The sequence below is a fragment of the Tursiops truncatus genome, chromosome 18 (assembly GCF_011762595.2).
Source record: "Tursiops truncatus isolate mTurTru1 chromosome 18, mTurTru1.mat.Y, whole genome shotgun sequence".
In the NCBI taxonomy this organism is placed as follows: domain Eukaryota; kingdom Metazoa; phylum Chordata; class Mammalia; order Artiodactyla; family Delphinidae; genus Tursiops; species Tursiops truncatus.
The window spans coordinates 12,512,591-12,533,854 of NC_047051.1; the positions used below are offsets into that span (position 1 = coordinate 12,512,591).

At 40.7% G+C, this 21,264-nt stretch overlaps 1 protein-coding gene across 3 annotated transcripts in view; it reads right to left on the minus strand.

Annotated features, from left to right (window-relative positions):
• The window catches only part of SMAD9 (SMAD family member 9), a 66,166-nt gene that overhangs the window by 23,889 nt on the left and 21,013 nt on the right, over window positions 1-21,264 (minus strand). For all 3 annotated transcript variants that reach the window (XM_073795088.1, XM_073795089.1, XM_019936740.3), the window contains exon 2: window positions 3,417-4,052. In XM_073795088.1, the coding sequence (XP_073651189.1) occupies window positions 3,417-3,828 (412 nt within the window). In that variant the 5' untranslated portion in view covers window positions 3,829-4,052. The remainder of the gene's footprint in view (window positions 1-3,416; window positions 4,053-21,264) is intronic.

Sequence of the window (21,264 nt, forward strand, 5' to 3'; positions counted from 1 at the left end):
ATTTGTATATGCCTTATGACATGATAGAACAAATACTCAACATCACCGTGCAAAAATAACCTGGATGATAAGCCATTCAATTTCCTTTTATGTAATCCATGAATATACAGGCATACAAAAATGCCTTGCCTCATGAATACTCTGAAAGTGAGGGGCTGACATAGTAAATGACATATGACTTCTTTTCCAGTGATGCTTCTTGATCACAGTGTTAACAAAGGTCAAATAAACACTCATTTTTCTCTTTTGGATGAAGAATTCAGATACTCACTGTGACTTCAGTTCTAATGTAAGATATCTACGGTGTATTCTTAACATTGATAAACAGACTCCCTCATATCTGAATGCAGAGACTTTCACTCCACCGTGGCCTGCAGGTCTGAGGCACCAAAAGAAAAGAAAGGATGCATTTTTCTTTATTGAGGCAAATATCTTGATAATGTATTTCTATCATCTGGGTAAAACCAAAGGCAGTGAAGATTTGTAAGGAAAACTGATGGTATCATCCTGGTTGTAATTCAGCCTGACAAGCTCAGTTTACCTTAGGTTTGCACTGATCATATTTGTAAATACTTTCACTCAAAACACAGCTGTCTTAGCCCCTTAGGGCTGCTATAGCAGGTATACCATAGACTGGGAAGCTTATAAACAACAGAAATTTATTTCTCACAGTTCCAGAGGCTGGGCAGTCCAAGACAGGGGTACAGCCTGGTCAGGTTCTGGGGAGAGCCCTCTTCTGGGTTGCAGGCTGGCTTCTTCTCACTGTGTCCTCACACAGTAGGAAGGGAATGGGGTCTCTCTGGGGCCTCTTTTATAAGGACACTAATCCCACTCATGGGGGTCTAGCCTCATGACCTAGTCATCTAAAGCCCCCGCCTCTTAATAATATCACCTTGGGCATGAGGTTCTCAACATATGAATTTGGGGGGGCACACAGACATTCAATCTATAGTAATAGCTATTTCTAATTACTCAATTCTATTTCTGCATCACAACTGCTGCTTGCAAATATGACCTAGTGAGCTTACAGACACTGGTCTCAATGTGATGCCACCTTTTAAATACCACACTATCTAAGCATTACCCTGGGGGCAGATAATGGAAGGAGTTACTGCGTATAAGGAAATGCAGAGCAAAGCTGAGAAAAGCTTTTGTATCTTTTTCAAAAGTCATGTGGTCTGATAGAGTGTGGGCATTTTACACGGAGGAGAAATTATACTCCTGAAATAACCTCCAGTTGCATGAAGAAAAATCATTATGAGCCATGAAAACATTTTTGCACAGCTTCTACCAGACGCAAGGCACACAAAGTGAGGTCTGAGGACTGGTGAGACTTTACCAGCTGCTGGGTACCAGTCCGTGGAAATACAACTACTGAAACTGAGAGTCTGTGTTTAGAAACTTTAATAGCCACTTGACAGAGTAATTTTATATCTGTTGAAATGAATAGTAAAAAATATTGAGCTTGTATTTTGTAAGTCTTTCAAAAGTTTTATCTGCCTAGTAATTCATTTGTATTGTAAAAATACTGATATTTGAGGGATTGGAAATTTTTTTAAAAACTGGTCCTTCACTACAGATAGTTTGAAAAGCACTAAAATTGATTATTTAAGTGGTTGTGTGAGTGTAAACAAAATCAGAATTCAGCCTTCAAGGTTCCTAAAACGGGTGGTCAAAAGATGAGAGATTTCAAAGGCAAAACTTCAGCTTTATGATAATCAGGGACCCAGCAAACTTGGTGCACATTAGCATCTTCATTGTTCTCAAAATACTGACTTTAAGCACGGCCAGAAAGCTAGATGTAAAATATGCCTTTTTCTATTAAAAGATCAAAGTTAGGAATTGAAAAAAAAAAGGTATAGCTTAAACATTACCTTAAAATCAATACAATCTTTGCCCATCTTTCATTTTTGAAACTCAAACCTAAAATATGATGATATGAAATCTACCTGCCCTATAAAAACATTCACACTATCATTCCTGAAAGAACCTCACATAATATGAAAACATGAAATAATCCTTTAAAATTAGGGTTTCAAGTGTTCAAAAGGAAAGCCAGATACATTTTACAAGATACTTCTTACAAGACACATTTTATAACTACATTACTCAGGAAGAGAAAAATGATTTCTTGATAAATATTTTTCATGGGATGTATTCTGAATGCTTAATATAATTCAAATCTTAGAAACAAAAGGGAAATCAAGTCATTTCTGTCATAAACTCATTGATGACATTTTTTTAAAGTAGGCAAAGATAGCTCAGAGAGAAGCAGGAAAGAAGAGGAGAAAGCAAAGACCTACACGGTCCAGGGGAAAGCACACCACATTCACCAGGAATGTGGGCCTTTCTCATCACAGTCTCACCCTGTATCCGGGGTGATGTGACCGTGAGAAGCATCCACGTTCAGGCAGGTGACTTCCTTGACAACAGTTTAACAGCATGATAGTGGGATTTGGGAGCCTGAAAGGTCACCTCACTAAGACTGCTATAGGCTGGGCATGACTTAGCCAGGACGGCTGCAAGGTTAACTGAGCCTGGGAGGGGGCCAGGAGGCAGGCTGGACTCCCCCCACTACCTGCCTTCCTACCTAGAAGTGCCTCGTAATGGACATGGGCCAGTTCCCAGAGTGCACGTGCCAGCCCTTTGGTCTCCTGGAATGGGGCAGATGGCCAGTCAGGGAGAGGAAGCTCCCACAAAAACTGTATCCATCAAGCCATAGGAACACTCCATCCAAAGAGAAATGTAGTCAAATTGTTACAGCCAGTGTGAAGGAATGAAGAGCAACACCAGGCTTCTCCAAAAGGGGGTGTGTGTGTGTGTGTGTGTGTGTGTGTGTGTGAAATACAGGTACACACACACACATGTGTGTGAAGAGTTTTAGGAACAACACCTTCCTATATTTAAAGCCATATTTAAGAACAGCCACCAATCTCCCCTAACCGCCACTATGTTCAGTCTTGGAAGGGTTTCCAGCAACTCTTTCACTGGCTGTTTTCAGACCCAGGTAGGAGATATCTCCACTTACTTGAGCTTGGGGAAAGTGCAGCCCGTTTAGCTCAGCACAGTTGAGTGCAGCAAAGGGGGATGGGGAGGAGGATGTTTATTTTCTTCCAGTTGATCATGTCGAGGTGATATTAAGAGCTTTCAAGAACTGGATGATGACTCCAAAATGCATCAAAATAAAACTGCATTTTTCAAAATCACACAAAGCTTACACGTATACTGAAATGAAAATATCTTCTGTCTAGATTGTTCTGACTACAGAATTTGGATCAGTTCCTGCAAATCGAACCTCCCTCTCTTCTCTCCCTCTCTCGCGGGAAGGGGGGTCCTTCTCCTGCCAGTGCCCCATGTTCTCCACCAACTGAGACACACCCTCTTACCTCTTACAATGAACCATGAAGGAAACCCACCTGGCGTCTCCACACGGCGGTAGTGGTAGGGGTTGATGCACACCTCTTTCTGCTTGGAGCCAAATGGGAACTCACAGCACTCCAGTGGCTTCAATTCATGGTGAGACTGGAGATCGGGCCAACGCCACACTCGGCAGTAAATGACGTGGGGCAAACCCTTGCGGTGAGACACCTGCAGCCGCCCGTCCAGGGAGCGGGGAATCGTCACACACTTGCTGGGTTGCCCTGGGCAGCTGAGCGCCCTCTCCAGCTCATCCATGGCTCCTTTCTTCTTCTTTAACTTCTTCACTAATGAGTCCACCGCCTTCTCTGCCCACTTTTCCTCTTCATCTCCTTGCTTCCAGCCGAGCAGTCTCTTCACTGCTGGGCTGGTGAAGGAGAAGAGGGAGCTGATGGGGGTGCTGGAGTGCATAAGAGAGGGACCACAGGCGTCCAGTGCAAACAGGAGCTGGACCCAAGGCCCTTCACTGCCTGCAGGGCCCGAGTGAAGTGAGCAAGGACGCCTCCCGGGATGTCATAGGTACCAACTCTCCAGGGACGTCATAGGTCTTCCCTTTCTTCTGGAAGTAACTGTGACCAATGCGGGCTGGAAAGGGGGTTGACTTTCTCCTAAGCCCTGGGATGGGCTGGCCAACTCTGAAAAACACAAAATAAGACTTCAGTGAACTTAATCAGGATAATTTTCAGAAAAGGTTAAAAGTTGGATGTAAGAGGGAAAATATTCTTCAAATGTTCTAGACTTGAAAACTCTCAGTCACCTTTGACTCTTCCCTCTCCTTTATTCCCTATATCCAAGCCTTGGTAATTCTGCCTTCGAAATGTCTTTCAGATTTTGAAGCTTTCTTTCCATTTCCGCATATCTGAGCCCTGCCCCACCGCACCACCCACCTTGATCACTGCAACACCTCTGAAGGAGCTCCTCTCTTCCAATTCTAATCCATGTACTACCAAATACAATTTTTAACATGCCATTTTCCTACTTGAGAAATTACAGTGGCTCCATGGTTTCCCAAGTATAAATGTCTCTGCTTGGGTTTCTAGGGTCTTTTCTCAACATGCTCATGCCTCTTCTTTTCGAATTTATAGTTTGCACAAGTGATCCATCTTCACTGTACAAAAGATATAAAAATGAAAAATAAAAAATTAGGACCACTGATCATCTCACCACTCATATATTCTTCCAAACTACTTTATAGGATAGTGGTTCTCAAAATGTGACCCAAGGACCCCTGGGAGTCCCAGAGTCCCTTTCAGTGGGCTGTGAAGCCCTCTCTTTTCCAACTACACATCTGTGTGCGCTAGATTTTCCCCATGTACTTCGACCCAAACAACAGATCACAACAGACTGTATTCAGGAGAAGATGTGAGAATCCAAGTGTCGTATAGTAAACCAGGCATTAAACAGATGTGCAGAAATATAAAACAATAGCACTCTTTTCACTATTTGGGGGTAAAATCTAGTTTTTTCAAAAAAAAGTTTATGTTACTATATAATGAGTTTATTGTTGTCTTTAAGGAGTCAGTAAATTTTATAAGCTTCTCAGTTTTAATTACTAAAATGGTAAAAAAAAAAAAGATATGAGCCACATCAGCAAAGGTTCTTTGGAGTTCTCAATAATTCTTAAAAGTAGAAAGGGTTATGGGACTTCCCTTATGGTCCAGTGGGTAAGACTCTGCACTCCCAATGCAGGGGGCCCAGGTTTGATCCCTGGTAGGGGAACTAGATCTCACATGCATGCCGCAACTAAGATCCCTCGTGCCACAACAAAGACCCAGCACAGCCTAAATAAATAAATCTTTAAAAAAAAAAATAGAAAGGGGTCATAAGACCAGAAAGTTCTAGAAGTTACACATAGTCACATACATAAACACGTACACAAAAAAGTACTGCTGTCACATTTGTTATTCTCCCTGAAAATCAGCTGAATTCTTCTTTGCCCTCTCATCCAAAGGAGACATTCTTTCCCAGTTATTCAACAGTCCCATTTAAATTTCCTGAGGTAGAACTGCATTTCCTCTTCTGTGAAATAGCTGGCTTAAACAAAACTCTCTCCTTCTTCCAGATTTTAGAAACCAGCTCCCTTGTTAATGTTTAAAGTAGCTGCTGGTAATATTTTGGAGAAAGCTGACTCATTTTAGCATCTTGGAATCAATCTAGCTCAGAATCTCCAACAATAGCTCATTTAATATGAATTAAACATAATTTTCTCCTTTGCTTCCCTGGGGGGAAAGCTGCACCTTTCTGAGTACAATTACATGCACATCTTGAACAAAGGCGCTATCACAACGCCTGCTCTTGTGATAGCCATCAGGCAGCTCTGTGAAGAAGATGGTCGTTACACAAAAATTGGTGACATGCTATAAATACGAAGCAACACATACATCGCTTTATTCCTTGTATAGACTTTAGTTAGCACTGTATGGAGAAAGGTAAAGAAAAGGAGACGTTAAGCGCTTGATAGCTGTTCTTTTTCTCTTGGCAGTTTGACTTACACTCAGTTTTATTTGGAAAGGTTGATTTTGTGGCTTAACAATCATGAATTTATAAAGTATAGTTAAGACACTGTGTTCAAGCTCTGTTTACTTAATCGAGACAGGCTGCATTAAAGCAATGGTTGAAGAGGGTCAGGAGCTCTAAAGAGGAGAAGGAACACAACACAGAATAATCTGAACCCCCAAAGAGCTTTGAATTCTGCTTAGTTTTACATAGGATTTGTTATTAGTAAATTGTGGCATAAATCTGTAAACTCAGGTCAGCAGTAGAAAACAGCTATTTATAAAGATGTTCAGCAGAGTTAAACGAAATATACGTTTTAAAAAACTTTTGCTCCATGAAACAAATCACAGTTCTCTAAACCAGGGTTTGCTGCTGCTGCTGTCGTTTTAACTGTGGGTTCCTATCTATTAATGGCCTGGGAAATCAACTTACTGGAACACATAGCTTTTGTAAAAACAACAAAGTAGACCATATTGCAGGGCAGCTGACAAAGAAAGAAAAGGCATTATTCCATTTAAATGTTTCATTCAGAGGTAGGTGTTCTGTGTGTGTCTGTATGTGAGTGTGTGTTTGTGTGTGTACATGTGCATGTGTCGAGGGTCACCAAGCAAAGTTTGTGTGTTGTTGTGGGTTACAGTCAAAAAATGTTTGAAAAGCATTATCCCTAAACCATACATTTCCTCAAACCATGTCTGTTTGAGGTTCACCCTGATGAGTGACTTTCAGGGGCCACTGTCCCTCCTCGTCCCCTGGGGAACTCTTAACTAGTCAAGAATCTGGGATCTGGGAACCCTGGCCCTGCAGTTTGATCTCTCTGCCACATTTCAAATCTTTATGAGCCTCACCGTGGCTCCTGAACTATGATTTTACTGCTACAAGACACAGCTCCTGTCCCATTACACAGAGCCCTTGCGTTGGGGAGGCCCCAGAGAGTCAAATTTAGAATCTCAGAGTAATAAGTCAAATTTGTAATAGTGACCACTGGATAGGGAAGGAAAAGAACACAAAATATCAAAAAGTTACAGTCTTGGGCTTCCCTGGTGGCGCAGTGGTTGAGAGTCCGCCTGCCGATGCAGGGGACACAGGTTCGTGCCCCGGTCTGGGAAGATCCCGCATGCCGCGGAGCGGCTGGGCCCGTGAGCCATGGCCGCTGAGCCTGCGCGTCCAGAGCCTGTGCTCCACAACGGGAGAGGCCACAACAGTGGGAGGTCCACGTACCGCAAAAAGAAAAAAAAAAAGTTACAGTCTTAAGGAATTAAATTTAATATCTTGTTAAAACCTATACTGGAAAAGAATCTGGAAAATATACATAGTACATATAAAGTAATATATATAGTGTGCATATATATATGTATAAGTGAATCACTTTGCTGTATACCTGAAACTAACACAATATTGTAAATCAAATATACTTTAATAAAAAATTTTAATAAAAACACAAAGTAAATTACAAATGCATATATTTAGGTCCTGTAAAAAAAAGTTAAGGTTTAGTAAAGCTGACTGGATCCACAGATGTTCAAAATATGATTCTCTACACTTGTTTGATATATTTTTTAATAGAAAAACTAAATGTAAAAAAAAAAAAAGCATCAAACTTGGAATCTCACTGACACTAAGGCTTCCGGTTCTCATCAATGTTAATAGTTCTTATTTGTCCAGGGGTGCGGTTTAAGGTTCACAAAGGTTATCCTCCCATTCTCATTACTATAATGTTTATTACTATTATTATTAATTTTTATTGGCGCATGGTTGCTTTACAACGTTGTGCTAGCCTCCACTGCACAACAAAATGAATCAGCCGTACAGATACAGATACAGATATCCCCTCCCTTCTGGACTTCCCTCCCATTTAGGTCACCACAGTGCATTAGGTAGAGTTCCCTGTGCTATCTGGTATGTTCCCATCAGCTGTCTATTTTATACATAGTATCAAACATTCCTATAATGTTTTAGCCACTAGTAGAACAAAGGGTCCCTGTTTATCGTCAGCCGGTCATCACACTGACAGCGACAGTGTAGGGCCCCCACCTCGCCCGTTTGTTCAGTCGTGTCCACCTGGTTCGGAATGGCTTTCCATCCTCAGATAATTTAGGTTCCTGTAGACTATGTGCTCTAACCTAGCATGATGTTCTGAAAACACCACTGGCCAGGGCTCACCGTAATAATTAGCACAGAGCACCCCCTGGGGGGGGGTCATTGTAAAACTCACAAAAATAGGAAGGGGGGTGGTGTTACTCATGCTGGTCATTACTCCATTCCTATAAAGCACAAAGAAGAATGAAACAAAATAAACTATAAAGATGAATGTACATGGAGGATTCATACACAAAAACACGACCAGATGATTTCTCCAAAATATAACAAAAGCTATGGAAGAGAGAGGCAGGAGGTGGTATAGCAGGAAGAGCCCTTGGTCCAACCTGCGGGGTTCTGGAAGGGTTCCAAAGATGATCACTGAGCTGCATTTAGAAGGATGTAAGTCACAGTTAAAAGATAAACTCACTTGGCAGATAAGGGTAATTTTCTAAAGTTTTTTGTGGTTAAATTCTCACTTTTGTAAGAAAATTGCGTATTGCTGTCATGGATCAACTGTGTGATCTCGGGCGAGTCCTGTGGTCTCTCCGGGGCCCCTCATTTCCTCCTCTGTGGATCAAGAAGGGGCTCAGTCTCACTGGGAGGGTCTGTCTGGGCGATGGGTCCATGACTCCGTGTCTGTCGTGTCACATGGGATTACACAACAACCACGTGTCCTCCCACACATGGGATTTTTTTTTTTCCACTTTGAAGTGAAACCAAATGATTTATTTGTGCTAAAGGAATGAAAATAACACATTCAAGATACACTTCTTTGTACACTGCGCTTGCTTTTACCGGGCGAAACAAGCAGTCCTCAATGCTAATGTGCTACTTGCCTCTATACCTCTTTCCTGCAAAGCGACAGAGTGTTTTGCGGCCATTATGCCAAGATATTCCTGTAATGTTCATTTCAAATAGTATTTTCTGATAGCATTTTGCACCTTTAAAATATCTGTTCGACCTCTATTTCAGGGGAACACAAGAATGGAAAAGGAAAATCGCTGTATTCCCTCAGCTGTTGGTGCTACGTGGCTACCCCTGGGAAGATTGAAAGTTAGCACCTTCACCCATGAAGCTACACCGCATGGAGCCAGGCAGAACAACTTCTTCTTTCCGAGGCTATCAAACTGGCCCTTTTTATGACAAATGCCATCTACCAACACAGCACAGGGCCCACTTTTCTCTCCACCTTTTTGTTTCTTTCTAGCATTATTTTTATCACCCCTGGGGAATAAGAGTGAAAATGTACACTTGGCGTGACTGTGTCTGCCACCACTTCCAGCGTCTTCATCAAGGCCTTGATGCGGCCAGACATCCATGAGTGTTAACGCCAGACATCCACAAACACCATGTGTTGACCATTAGAGCTTTCCTTCTTTGGGCAGAAGGAAGAAAGCACCACGACCATGACTTCTCCGGCTCACTCGTGGTCCACTTCACACTCTCACAGCACAAAAACAATACTGTACTCTCTTTTTCTGGCATCTGAGTTTTACAATAAACCCTAACTGAGCGAGCAAAACAACTTCTCATTTTCAAGTTTTTTAAATAAACAGGACCACTTAAAAGAAAGCAGCACTGGCCACATGCACACTCCATGATCTAACTGTGCATGATTCCACACTAAAATCCAATTTGCCAGGCTGGATAAAAGTTTGGGAGATATGAGCCTTTTATTTTTTAAGTTGTCTGTTTAAATCCAACTCCTGTTAGCAGTTACTCAATCTTATTTCCACTTACTTGGCCTCACTGGAAGATTCAACTGGTGAATTCAATCCTGAAGAAAACATAATTCAAAAAACACTGTTTAAGATGCATACATTGGTTGTCTGCTCAGGAGCATATGGAACCACTGAACAACCCCTCATGGGCGCTGCTTCTTGGTCAACGTGGCCAAGAAAAATCTACATCACCTACCAGGCAGTGTACCCCAGTCAGCCCGGGGTGTCCATGGTTGCAAGGGCCACTCCAGAAACATTCATGACAGAACACTGTTATTTCATTATGTGTTTTAAAATTTTTCAACCTTATCAATTTTGACCCTCTAATACACGGCCAGCATTAAGTATATCTCGGTATCCCCTCCATAAAACAGTTTACTACGGAAAGTTAGAATTTGAACACACTTGCCAAAAGAACTTTTTTTGACTGTGCTGCGTGGTCTGCAGGATTGTAGTTCCCCGACCAGGGATCGAACCCAACCACTGGACTGCCAGGGAATCCCCGCCAAAAGAACATTTAACCTCCTTAAAAGAAGAGACTGTTTCCTTGACGACTACTACAGCACTTCTTTTTTTTTTTTTTTAAACTTTTGAATTTTCTTTGCCACTCTTTTTTTTTTTTTTAAGAAGATGTTGTGGGTAGGAATTTATTAATTAATTAATTTATTTTTGCTGTGTTGCGTCTTCATTTCTGTGCGAGGGCTTTCTCTAGTTGTGGCAAGCGGGGGCCGCTCTTCATCGCGGTGCGCGGGCCTCTCACTATCGCGGCCTCTCTTGTTGCGGAGCACAGGCTCAGTAGTTGTGGCTCACGGGCCTAGTTGCTCCGCGGCATGTGGGATCGTCCCGGACCAGGGCTCGAACCCGTGTCCCCTGCATTAGCAGGCGGATTCTCAACCACTGCGCCACCAGGGAAGCCCCTACAGCACTTCTTGTACACCAGTAATTGATATGGCTTTTAAAGTGTAAAAAGAGACCCAAAAGAATGCTACCTAGAAAATAGCTGGCTATTATTATCACTGTTGGCACATGTGTATCATGTCTTATTACTGTACACGCTTGAAGAGAAACCAGGCTTGAAACACACACACAGGGTCTTCCCTGGTGGTGCAGTGGTTAAGAATCCACCTGCTAACGAAGGGGAAAACGGGTTCGAGCCCTGGTCCAGGAAGATCCCACATGCCATGGAGCAACTAAGCCCGTGAGCCACAACTACCGAGCTGCGTGCCACAACTACTGAAGCCCGTGCACCTGGAGTCTGTGCTCCGCAACAAGAGAAGCCACCACAATGAGAAGCCGGCACCCCAATGAAGAGTAGCCCCTGCTAGCCACAACTAGAGAAAGCCCATGTGCAGCAATGAACACCCAACGCAGCCAAAAATAAATTAAATAAATTAATTAATTAAACACACACAAACAAATACACAGATGTATATTTGATTAATTCAAATTTGTCCTCACTTAAACTAGCCTGTCATCTCTACATGTTCCAAATGAGTGGCAATCACAAGTTCGTATTGTAAGGTGTAAGTAACTACCTCATACACATACCAGTTTAATGTCATTGGATAAACATGCCAGTTGGTGGATAAACATGGAAATGGCGTTATGATTTCATATGCCAGGAAAGAGGCTTTTCTAGCTGTAATCAGAGACTTCCTACAAATCTGTGAGGGGGCAGTTCGCATTCACCAATCTCCTAGAGTGTCTTGTTGCAGGAGTAGAATACTTCCTGCGCACAGTGTCAAAGGAAGATGACAGACATGTGTCCTTATAATAGGGGCCCCCATGGTGGAATTTCAGAGCACCTACAGACCTCTGAACTGTCTGCTCATTTGGGGCGATTGTGCATATATAGATTTTTCTAGGGAGATAATTCATAGGTATTTGTCTTCAAATTCTTAAAAGAACTTGTGACCACCAGAAGATTAAAAAAAGACAAAAAAGACCCACTGAATTAGAAGAGGAAAAGGAGAAAGTATGAGAGAGAAGGGGAAGAAGCTGAAGAGACTGAAGAGAACAGCTGACTATTCTAACTAAATTGGGTGCTGGGGAAGGGTCTTTAAAAAAGACTAGGAAGAGAATTCTAAGAAGATGGCAGAGTATGAAGCACCAGGAATCTGTCTTCCCACCTAGATAATTACTACACTAGCAGAATCTAATGTAACTATTTTGGAACTCTGGAGTCATTTGAAGGCTGGCAACTTCAGGGGAAGGCTTGGATGGTAAATTGTGGCTAATCTGGGCCGATTTCAGTTCTTAGCACAAGAAGCAGTTACCTAGTCCATATCCCTTGGCAGCAGCCTGCACGCCTTCCGCAGGGAGCCAAGGTAGGCAAAAAGGACTGGGTCCTCCAAACATCAGGTACTTGTGCTCTGATCACCGACTGCTGATCCAATCACAGAGATGCAGACAAACTGGAGGGAAGTGTTGATCTTGCACCTCCCACTGGTGCGAGCCCCTTCCCCTCTGGCTGAAGTGACTTCCAGGGGCTTTAAAGGACTGATACTTTTTCTCCACCTCACCCCCTTTTAAGTTTCTCTTTTTTTCCTTTTGGAAGCCAGACATTAAAGACTAGGACAACTTAAGGAACTAGAGAATGAAGAACAAGCTAAACCCCAAGCTAGCAGAGGGAAGACAATAATAAAGATTAGAGCAGAGATAAATGAAACAGAGAACAGAAAACCAATAGAAAAAAATCAATGAAACCAAACTACTGATTCTACAGAAATAAATATGTTATAAAAGAGTAGTATGAACAACTGTAACATGTTATAGTTTATAGCATGTAACTGTTATAAAAGAGTAACATGAACAACTGTACTCCAACAAATTAGATAACCTAGATGAACTGGAGAAGAAACAGAAAATCTGAATAGATCTATCACTAGAAGGAGATTGAACAAGAAATCAAAAAATCTCCTGACAAAGAGTCCGGAACTTGCTAATTCACTGGGACCTTGCTAATTCTACCAAACATTTAAAGAACTAATACCAATCGTTCTCAAACTTTTCCAAAAAAGTGAAGAAGAGGGAACATTTCCTAACTCACTCCATGAGGCCAGAATTATCCTGAAACCAACGCCAACAAAGGCACTACAAGCAAAGAAAACCATACCAATGTCCCTTATGAACATCAATGCAAATATCCTCAGCAAAATACGAACAAACTGAATTCAGCAGCATATTAAAAGGATTATACACCATGACCCAGTGGGACTTATTCCTGGAATGCAAGGATGGTTAGACATATAAAACTCAATCAATGTAATATACCCTATGAACAGAAGGAAGGGAAAAAAACACATGTCATCTCAACTGATGCAGAAAAGGCATTTGAAAACATTCAACATCCATTCATGAGAAAATGCCAACATACTACAAATAGAAGGACACTATCTCAACATAATAAAAACCATATATTAAAAAACCCACAGCAAACATCATACTCAATGGTGAAAGACTGAAAGCTTTTCCTCTAAAATAAGGAACAAGGCAAGGATGCCTGCTTTTGTCACTTCTATTCAACATAATATTGGAAGTTCTACCCAGAACAATTAGGCAAGAAAGAGAATAATAAAAGGCATTCAAATTGGAAAGGAAGAAGTGAATTTATCTCTGTTTGCAGATGATATGATCTTATATGTAGAAAACCCTAATGAGTCCACACACACAAAATCTGTTAGAACTAATAACCAAATTCAGCAAAGCAGAAGGATACAAAGTCAACATGCAAAAATCAGTTGCATTTCTATACACTAACAGTGAACAATCTGAAAAAGAAATTACAAAACAATCCCATTTACAATAGCATCAAAACAAATAAAATACTCAGGAATTAACCAAAGTGGTGAAAGACTTGTATAATGAAAACTATAAAACACTGCTGAAAGAAATGAAAGACATAAGTAAATGGAAACACATCCCGTGTTCATGGATTGAAAGACTTAATATTGTTAAGATGTCAATACTACCCCAAAAAATCCCAATTTTTTGGCAGAATAGAAAAATTCATACAGAATCTCAAGGGACCCTGAAATTCGGGTCTTTTGAGCATGAGCTACCCATTCTCTTTGCTTGGCCCTGCAAGAAACACTGTACTTTCCTTCACCATAACCTAGTGTCAGTAGATTGGCTTTGCTGCACATTGGGTGAGTGGACTGAAGTCTGGTTTGGTAACAAACAAAGAGGCGATAGTGCCAGCTTCTCCAGAAGCTGTGGAATGAGCATTCCAGGCAGAAGTTCTAAGAGGGTGGCGTAAGGGTGGGGAGAATTTGGTGAGTTTGGGTAGCTGAAGGAAAGCCTGTGTGGCCAAGGAGGAGTGGGCAAGGAGCTGAGGTGGGAGGGGTGGGCTGGAGGCAGCTCATGATGGACTTTGAGGGCAATGTGTGGAAAATGGATTTTATTTTAAGTGCAAAGGGGAGCCTTTCAATGGGTTTAAAAAACAAAGAAGTTAAATGACCTGATGCATTTTTAAATGATCACACTGGCTGCTTATGTGGAGAAAAACAGGATGGTAAGAAAGCAGGGAGACCAACTAGAACACACTACAGTACAGGTGAGAGACCATGGGAGACCTAACAGGGCAGTAGCTGTTGAGGAAGGTGGGATCAGTGGAGTGTTGTTTTGTGTTTTTAAGATGGGGATTCTAGAGACCATCTTACGCATTGAGAGAAATTAATCAGTAAAAAAAGGAGAGATTCATGTTGCAAAAGATAGAGGAAGTGGGGCCACAGAAGGGAAGAGGGGAGAATGAGGGCAGATTCAGGTAGGTTTGTCCATCTGGTCACTGGAAGAATGGGAGCATTACCTCTGAAAAAGTCTAATGTCTTGATTGAAGCTTGAATTAAGACTGGAGGAGGAGGGATGAGAGACTTCAGGAGCAAGGAAAAGGTGGGAAGTAGGGAGAAGGTGGGAAAACAGAAGTGTGTTCTGAAATACAGATACAAAACAAAAGGCAATCTGCTACAGGGACCACTTAGCCAGCACGGCTGACAGACAACAAAGCCGTTGTAGGGTCCCACTCCAAGGAGCTTCAGCAAAAGTCAACCTACTCTCGGAAAGGAAGCATTACTCACTGCTCAGACTGAAACCTGGGTCCTCTACCAGTGGGCTCTTTTCCCTGTATGATACAAGGAGGTGATCAGAGCTGGATAAAGAAGCAGGGCAGCCAAGATGGTACTTGGGTACTTATCTATATGAATCACAAAAATATCACAACACACTCTCAAAATATAAGTTGGTCACATTCCTACTAAAGTAGGCAGTGCCCTCAAGTGTGAAAAAATAACACTTCTAAATATTTTTTTGTGATGATCATGCCACCCAGCACCTGGAAATTAGCAAGTCAGAGGAAATTCTGAAGTGGTAATACAGAGGATTCATGTTCCTTACAGAAAGGAGTGACTTACTTGATTGCCTTTTGAACCTTTAATATAATAGTTTCGAGGCAGGGACTGAGGATAAATACTTTCATTATTCTGAAAGGATGCACAAGAAACTGACGACATTAGATGCTTCTGGAAAGAAAATGGTGGCTGGGGAGAAGGGTGAAAGACATGTTACTTCTGTACTTTTTGAATTCTGTATCAACTGAAAAACACCTCCAGAGTCAGAAAAATCCCAATAAAAAACCTAGAAGAGAAGAACTGCAAAAATTAGGAAATGTTTTGCCCATTATTTTTCCAAGCATCGATTCTGCTTCATACTTCAATTTCTTTCTGTATAAACCTTTTATTAACAAAGATTGATTTTTCCCCCACCTTTCCTCAACAGATTTTGAAGCAGAACCATATGATTACTCTCTCTGAGAGGCCTACAGATCTTGGTTCAGCTCTCGTTAAAATGACAAGACTGGATTTCCAGTATCCATTCAAAAAGTAGTGTGCTATTTAAAATGTGGCTCCATGTTTTTTTATTCCCAAGATAAGTCTTGCATTCCCAGTTAGACAATAGGTAGTGAACATCTTACAAAGAGACGACCCATTCATCAGGAGCTCTTACTTAACTTAAAACTTGAATTATATCACCAGAACTCAGCAGAGAGACAAGATAACAGAAAAAAATATAGGTCTTTAACTCACAGTAGGACCCAAATAGGATTGCAACAAAGTAGATTATGTGTTACTTAGAGACTTTCCTTAATTTAGACCAAATTCTAATATGCTTTACTGTTTGTATTAGAATGTTTTGATTGAAATTTCATGTATGCACAAATGTATATCATCACATTAGACAGTGCAATTCTTTCTTTCCTCCCTCCTATATTTGTAACTCTTAGTGTGTTTATAAAACATTCCACATTCTCAAGGAAAATAGAATCAAGGCCAACTATTTCAGCATGGATGATTTATCAATTACAAATTGAAGATCCTCAGAAATCTATTTTTACTGAATTGTTTATAAACTGAATAACTGTTGCCCTTAAAAAAAAACAAACTTTCTGTACCTTAGCAACCACAAAAAGATACAACACAAGGCATCTTAAAGGTGCCCTTACTCGAAGCAATTCTGATCTATGAAAATCTGGCTTTGCCACAAATGTAAATTTGGGAGAGATTATTTGTCTTACAAAATGACTCATTATAAATGTAAAAGTATGCTGCAATTTACAAAAATCTGATTCAGCTTTTTCAGGAATAAATACCCTTTCATTCAATAAATATTTACCAAGTTGTCTATGTTGCAGTTCCTTTAGTTAACTGCTAAACTTTACATATTTTGCTTCTAAAGGTATATCTAATAGAAACAATCTAGACTCCTTACTAGAATTAAGAGAGTTCACATTATACGGCTACTTCTAAAATACAACTCTAACTTTAAAAACATATTCTGGAAGGCTTCCCTGGTGGCACAGTGGTTGAGAGTCCGCCTGCCGATGCAGGGGACAGGGGTTCGTGCCCCGGTCCGGGAAGATCCCACATGCCGCGGAGCGGCTGGGCCCTTGAGCCATGGCCGCTGAGCCTGCGCGTCCGGAGCCTGTGCTCCACAACAGGAGAGGCCACAGCAGTGAGAGGCCCACGTACCGCAAAAAAAAAAAAAAAAAGAAAAAAAAACGTATTCTGGCCATCTTATCATCTAAACATTTTCGTTAGGCAGTAAAGAACCCCATTGTTAGCAAACTGCAGAGCAAATCAAATTAGCTTTGGGGACGCTTTATCTTCTAAACTCTTTGCCCATCAAAACACCAAACATCCTTAAAACTTTAAGAATTTTACAAACCTGCCAGCTTTTTTGTAAGCAATACGGTATTATTTTACTGATGTAGTCAATAAACCACTTTTAAAAAATGCTCCCAGTGTGTCCTTCAGAAAACTGTATTATTCTAAATATCAGATGATATCCATGTAGAATAGCTTAGCTCAAATTCAGAAGAGGGATATTTCCCTTTTTCTAAATAGATGTTTTGAAATTGTTTTTGTAGGTAAGGAGGTATATTTCCACCTCCTCGTTGTTATAAAGTCACCCCAGGACACCTTGGATGTCATTTTTTAACGCTGATGAGTGTTTAGGAACAATAGAAATGAGTTCGCCTCCAACACGTACATCCTCCTTCTCTCTCTGTCTCCCCCCGCCCTCCACGTTTCTCAATAAATGCTGTTCAGCCCAAATATGGGGTATGTGCTGTGGTGACACAGCAGAACAGTGCATGACAGCCACACCACGCAGAGGACAGAAACATGTTTTTTCAAATCTTCCTATTTTTCATTCAGAACTTCTCATATATCAACACACAAGTAATGCGCAGGGGGCTTACTCAAAAAAAGATTTTTTAAATTTATTTCTGTAACTCCAGCCTGTAATTATGGTAAACACAAGTGATCTTTCACTTTTCCTCTTTCCACTTTGTTCCTCTGAGAAATGCAGATCTACAGCAGAGTGAATGGCCATTTGCCTGGCATGACCAAAGCATCTTGTTACCTTCGCTTGTGCTTAGGTGCACTCCTAGTAGTAGGGGTTATTTCTACACAGCCTCGAAATTACCCTGCAAAGCCATCCTGAAGTAATTCTCCACATTTTCTTTCCTTTTCTTTCCTTTTTTCTCTCTTTCTTGCTTTCTTTCTTTCTTTTCCTTCCTTCTTCCTCTCCCTCCCTCCCTCCCTCCTTTCTTTCTTTCTTTCTTTCTTTCATTTCCTCCCTCCCTCCCTTCCTTCTTTCTTTCTATGAGGTACAAGTGACTTATTAGTTCCAGGTGTGCAACACAGCGATTCAACATTTTTTATAGATTACACACCATACTAAGTTGTTATAATATCATTGACTATATTCCCTGTGCTGTACTTTACATCCCTGTGATTTATTTTATGACTGGTAGTTTGTACATTTTCATTCATTCTTTGATTCAGTCAACAAATCTTTGAGTCTCTACCATGCGTTAGGTGCTGTGCTGTGTGCTAAAACTATACAACAGCTTCCCAGATTCAAAGTCTTCATTACCTAAGGAATTAAAAGAATCTAAGTCAGGACACAAGGCCATTCAACTGCTTCAAAATATTTAGTCTTAAACATGCAATGAGGGATATTTGGGGGGATATTTTTGGCTTTGCCAAATGGTTTATGGGGAAGTGTTGCTTTGTTTTATTTTATTTTTATTTTAAACATAGGTGGCAACACGTGATTTCATCATAGAGAGTCTAAAACTCTGGGTCAGCCCAGAAGCAATCTATTTTCTTCACTGTGCCAGGCCCAGTGAGACCCACAGTCTGTAACTGGCACCCCGCAGGACAGTTTCCCTGTTCCCTAGACCTGTGGATGGACCGTGAGACATGAACTTGAGCTGCTCCAACTTGTTAGGTTTTTTTCCAGGTAGAATCTCTAAAAACATAGATGCGATATAACTGAGGAAACGACACCATTTAGAGTCCTAACATTTTTGTGCTGTAAATTTATCTACTCCTGCCGCTCCATTGGGCATCTGTTAACTGCTACTGTCCCACCGTGCAAGCAAGTGCTTCTTTAGACCTACGGTTAGGATTCTCGCCCTTGAGAAAGAATTCCAGAAACTAAAAACAAAACAAAACGAAAAACGGAATCTGTGCTGGAGTCAAAGTGAGCTCACCCATTGTAATGAGCTCTGTACATTTTCAAGCTAGAAAAACTCATGCCCAGAAGGATGAAAGGGTGCAAGGCAGTGTTGGGAAAATTTTTGTCAATTATGATGATAATATAATTGAAATAAATACAACATGGCATTACTGGGTGACTAGGCTTAATTGTATCACTGACTTGAAAGATTAAGCTGGAGGGAAGTTCACCTCCTATTGGAGTCACCCAGGCCAGACAGACATAAGGAAGGAGTCTTATAAGATTATGGTTGATGGCCCATTAACCAAGAGGATAGCTGTGAATAATGAAGTCAATCATTGTGCAGAGCAAAAATTCTTCCATTGTAGATTTAGTCACTGAATCTAGACTAACAAGTAGATTTTTATGTGCTAAGGAGTCATGAAACACAGCAAGAGGCAAGAGGAAGTGCCCCAGCATACAGAGGCACTCCCCTCCCCGGCAAGTGTAAAAACAGCAGGAAAGACATTCTCAACCTCACAAACGGTGACAAGACCCACGAACTAGCTAAACTAAGTTCTTACTATGAAGGCTTAGATGTCAGGCTGGTTCTACAAAAGGACACATTTCGACAAAATCAACCAAAACTTTTCATCAAACAGCCTGCTTATACTTAACTGATCCTTGGAGCTTTAAAATTGACATCACCACTGCCCATAAAAATTCCAGTCTTTTTAGAATGACCCGTGTCATACCACATCAGGGACAACGTACCTGTTTTCTCAGTTGGTTAAAATGTTACTTAGCAGATAATATCTCAGCGATGCTTAACTTTAAAATCAAGCATGAAGCCACAACTGAGGTAGATCACTATTTGCATACTTGAGCAGCAAAGCAAACAGAGTAATAAGTGAGATATAGTTTCAAACAAAGAATATGTGAAGACATTTGCCAAGCAAGATCTCAAGCAGAATACAGAACAACTCAGTGTTCTCCAGTCTTCTGGAAATCCTGGCACTTCATTTGGCTAGAAATTTTTAGTTGTAAGAGTAGAATGTAAGTAACAATCATTAATATGTCCTCACTTAATTTATTAAGTGAATAGACTTCTTGTTGAAAACCTAACTTTGTCTGAAATACCAAGTGTTGATAAGAATGTGATTAACAAAAATTGATAGGAATAGGTGGATCAGTACTTTGCAAACAATTTGCTATTATCTTGTGAAGTTGAAATTTGCATATCTTTAGACTTAGCAACTCCACAACCGGATGTATGTCCTAGACTAGTTTTCAAACCTCAGGTAGAAATGGTTAATAGGGGCTTCCCTGGTGGCGCAGTGGTTGACAGTCCGCCTGCCGATGCAGGGGACACGGGTTCGTGCCCTGGTCCGGGAAGATCCCGCATGCCGCGGAGCGGCTGGGCCCGTGAGCCATGGCTGCTGAGCCTGCGCGTCTGGAGCCTGTGCTCCGCAACGGGAGAGGCCACAGCAGTGAGAGGCCCGGGTACCGCAAAAAAAAAAAAAAAAAAAGGAATGGTTAATAAAATCCAACTTATTGGATCTCTGTCAGTATTTTAAAAAATAGACTGGGTCTTATCAGCATCATTGCTCAGAGTAGGGAAAAGTATTATATCTTGAAGTTTTTGAAGTTATATATATAGAGAGAGAGAGAGAGAGAGAGAGAGAGAGAGGGAGAGAGAGAGAGATATAGAGAGAGAGAGAGAGAGAGAGAGAGAGGGAGAGAGAGAGAGATCTGTGTATATGTCTTGTTGGGTTATAGTTAAAACCATGTGAAAGGCACTGCCCTAAATGACACTACTGCATATACGGTAATACTTATATAGCAGCATTATTCAAAATAGCACAAATTTGGAAATAACCCATCCATCAACTAGAGAATGAACAGATAAATGATGGAATAATCTCACAGTGAAATATAACTAACTATACTGAGGGTTGATCTTAGAGATAAAATGTTAAATGAAAAACAAAGTGGAGCCTAGAAGACTATACAGAGTATGAAATCATTTCTATAAAGTTTAAAAACAGATAAACAAAAATTAAATATCACAGAGATACATACATGTTATCAAATTATATTTTAAAGATCAAAGCAATGAAAACACACAATTCAAGCTATTAATACTAGAGGCAGAAGAGTAGCACAAGAATTCCCCATCTTTCCTGCCTTGCCCTGCCCAGTCTTTCCTCCTTTCTCTCTCCCTTCCTTTTTTCTTTAAATAAAATAGTGAGGGCATTTTCTCCCCTTGATTTTAAAAGAATTTTGTGTTCATGAAAGAAAGAAAAAAAAAAAAACCTAGAAAAATATGGAAAATTTCTTAAAAAGAGAGTCCCAAAATGACTGTTCATTCACACAGAAGTGCTAACCATTGTTAACATTTTTATGAATTTAGAACTCTTTCTTCTAAATAAAAATATTGTAAAATAGGGTTAGTTCACAGATATTCTTATATTCTGCCTATTTCAATGAATGAAACATTGTAAGCATTTTCATGTTAGTATTTTGTTTTTAAAGTTTTGTGGTAGTCAGA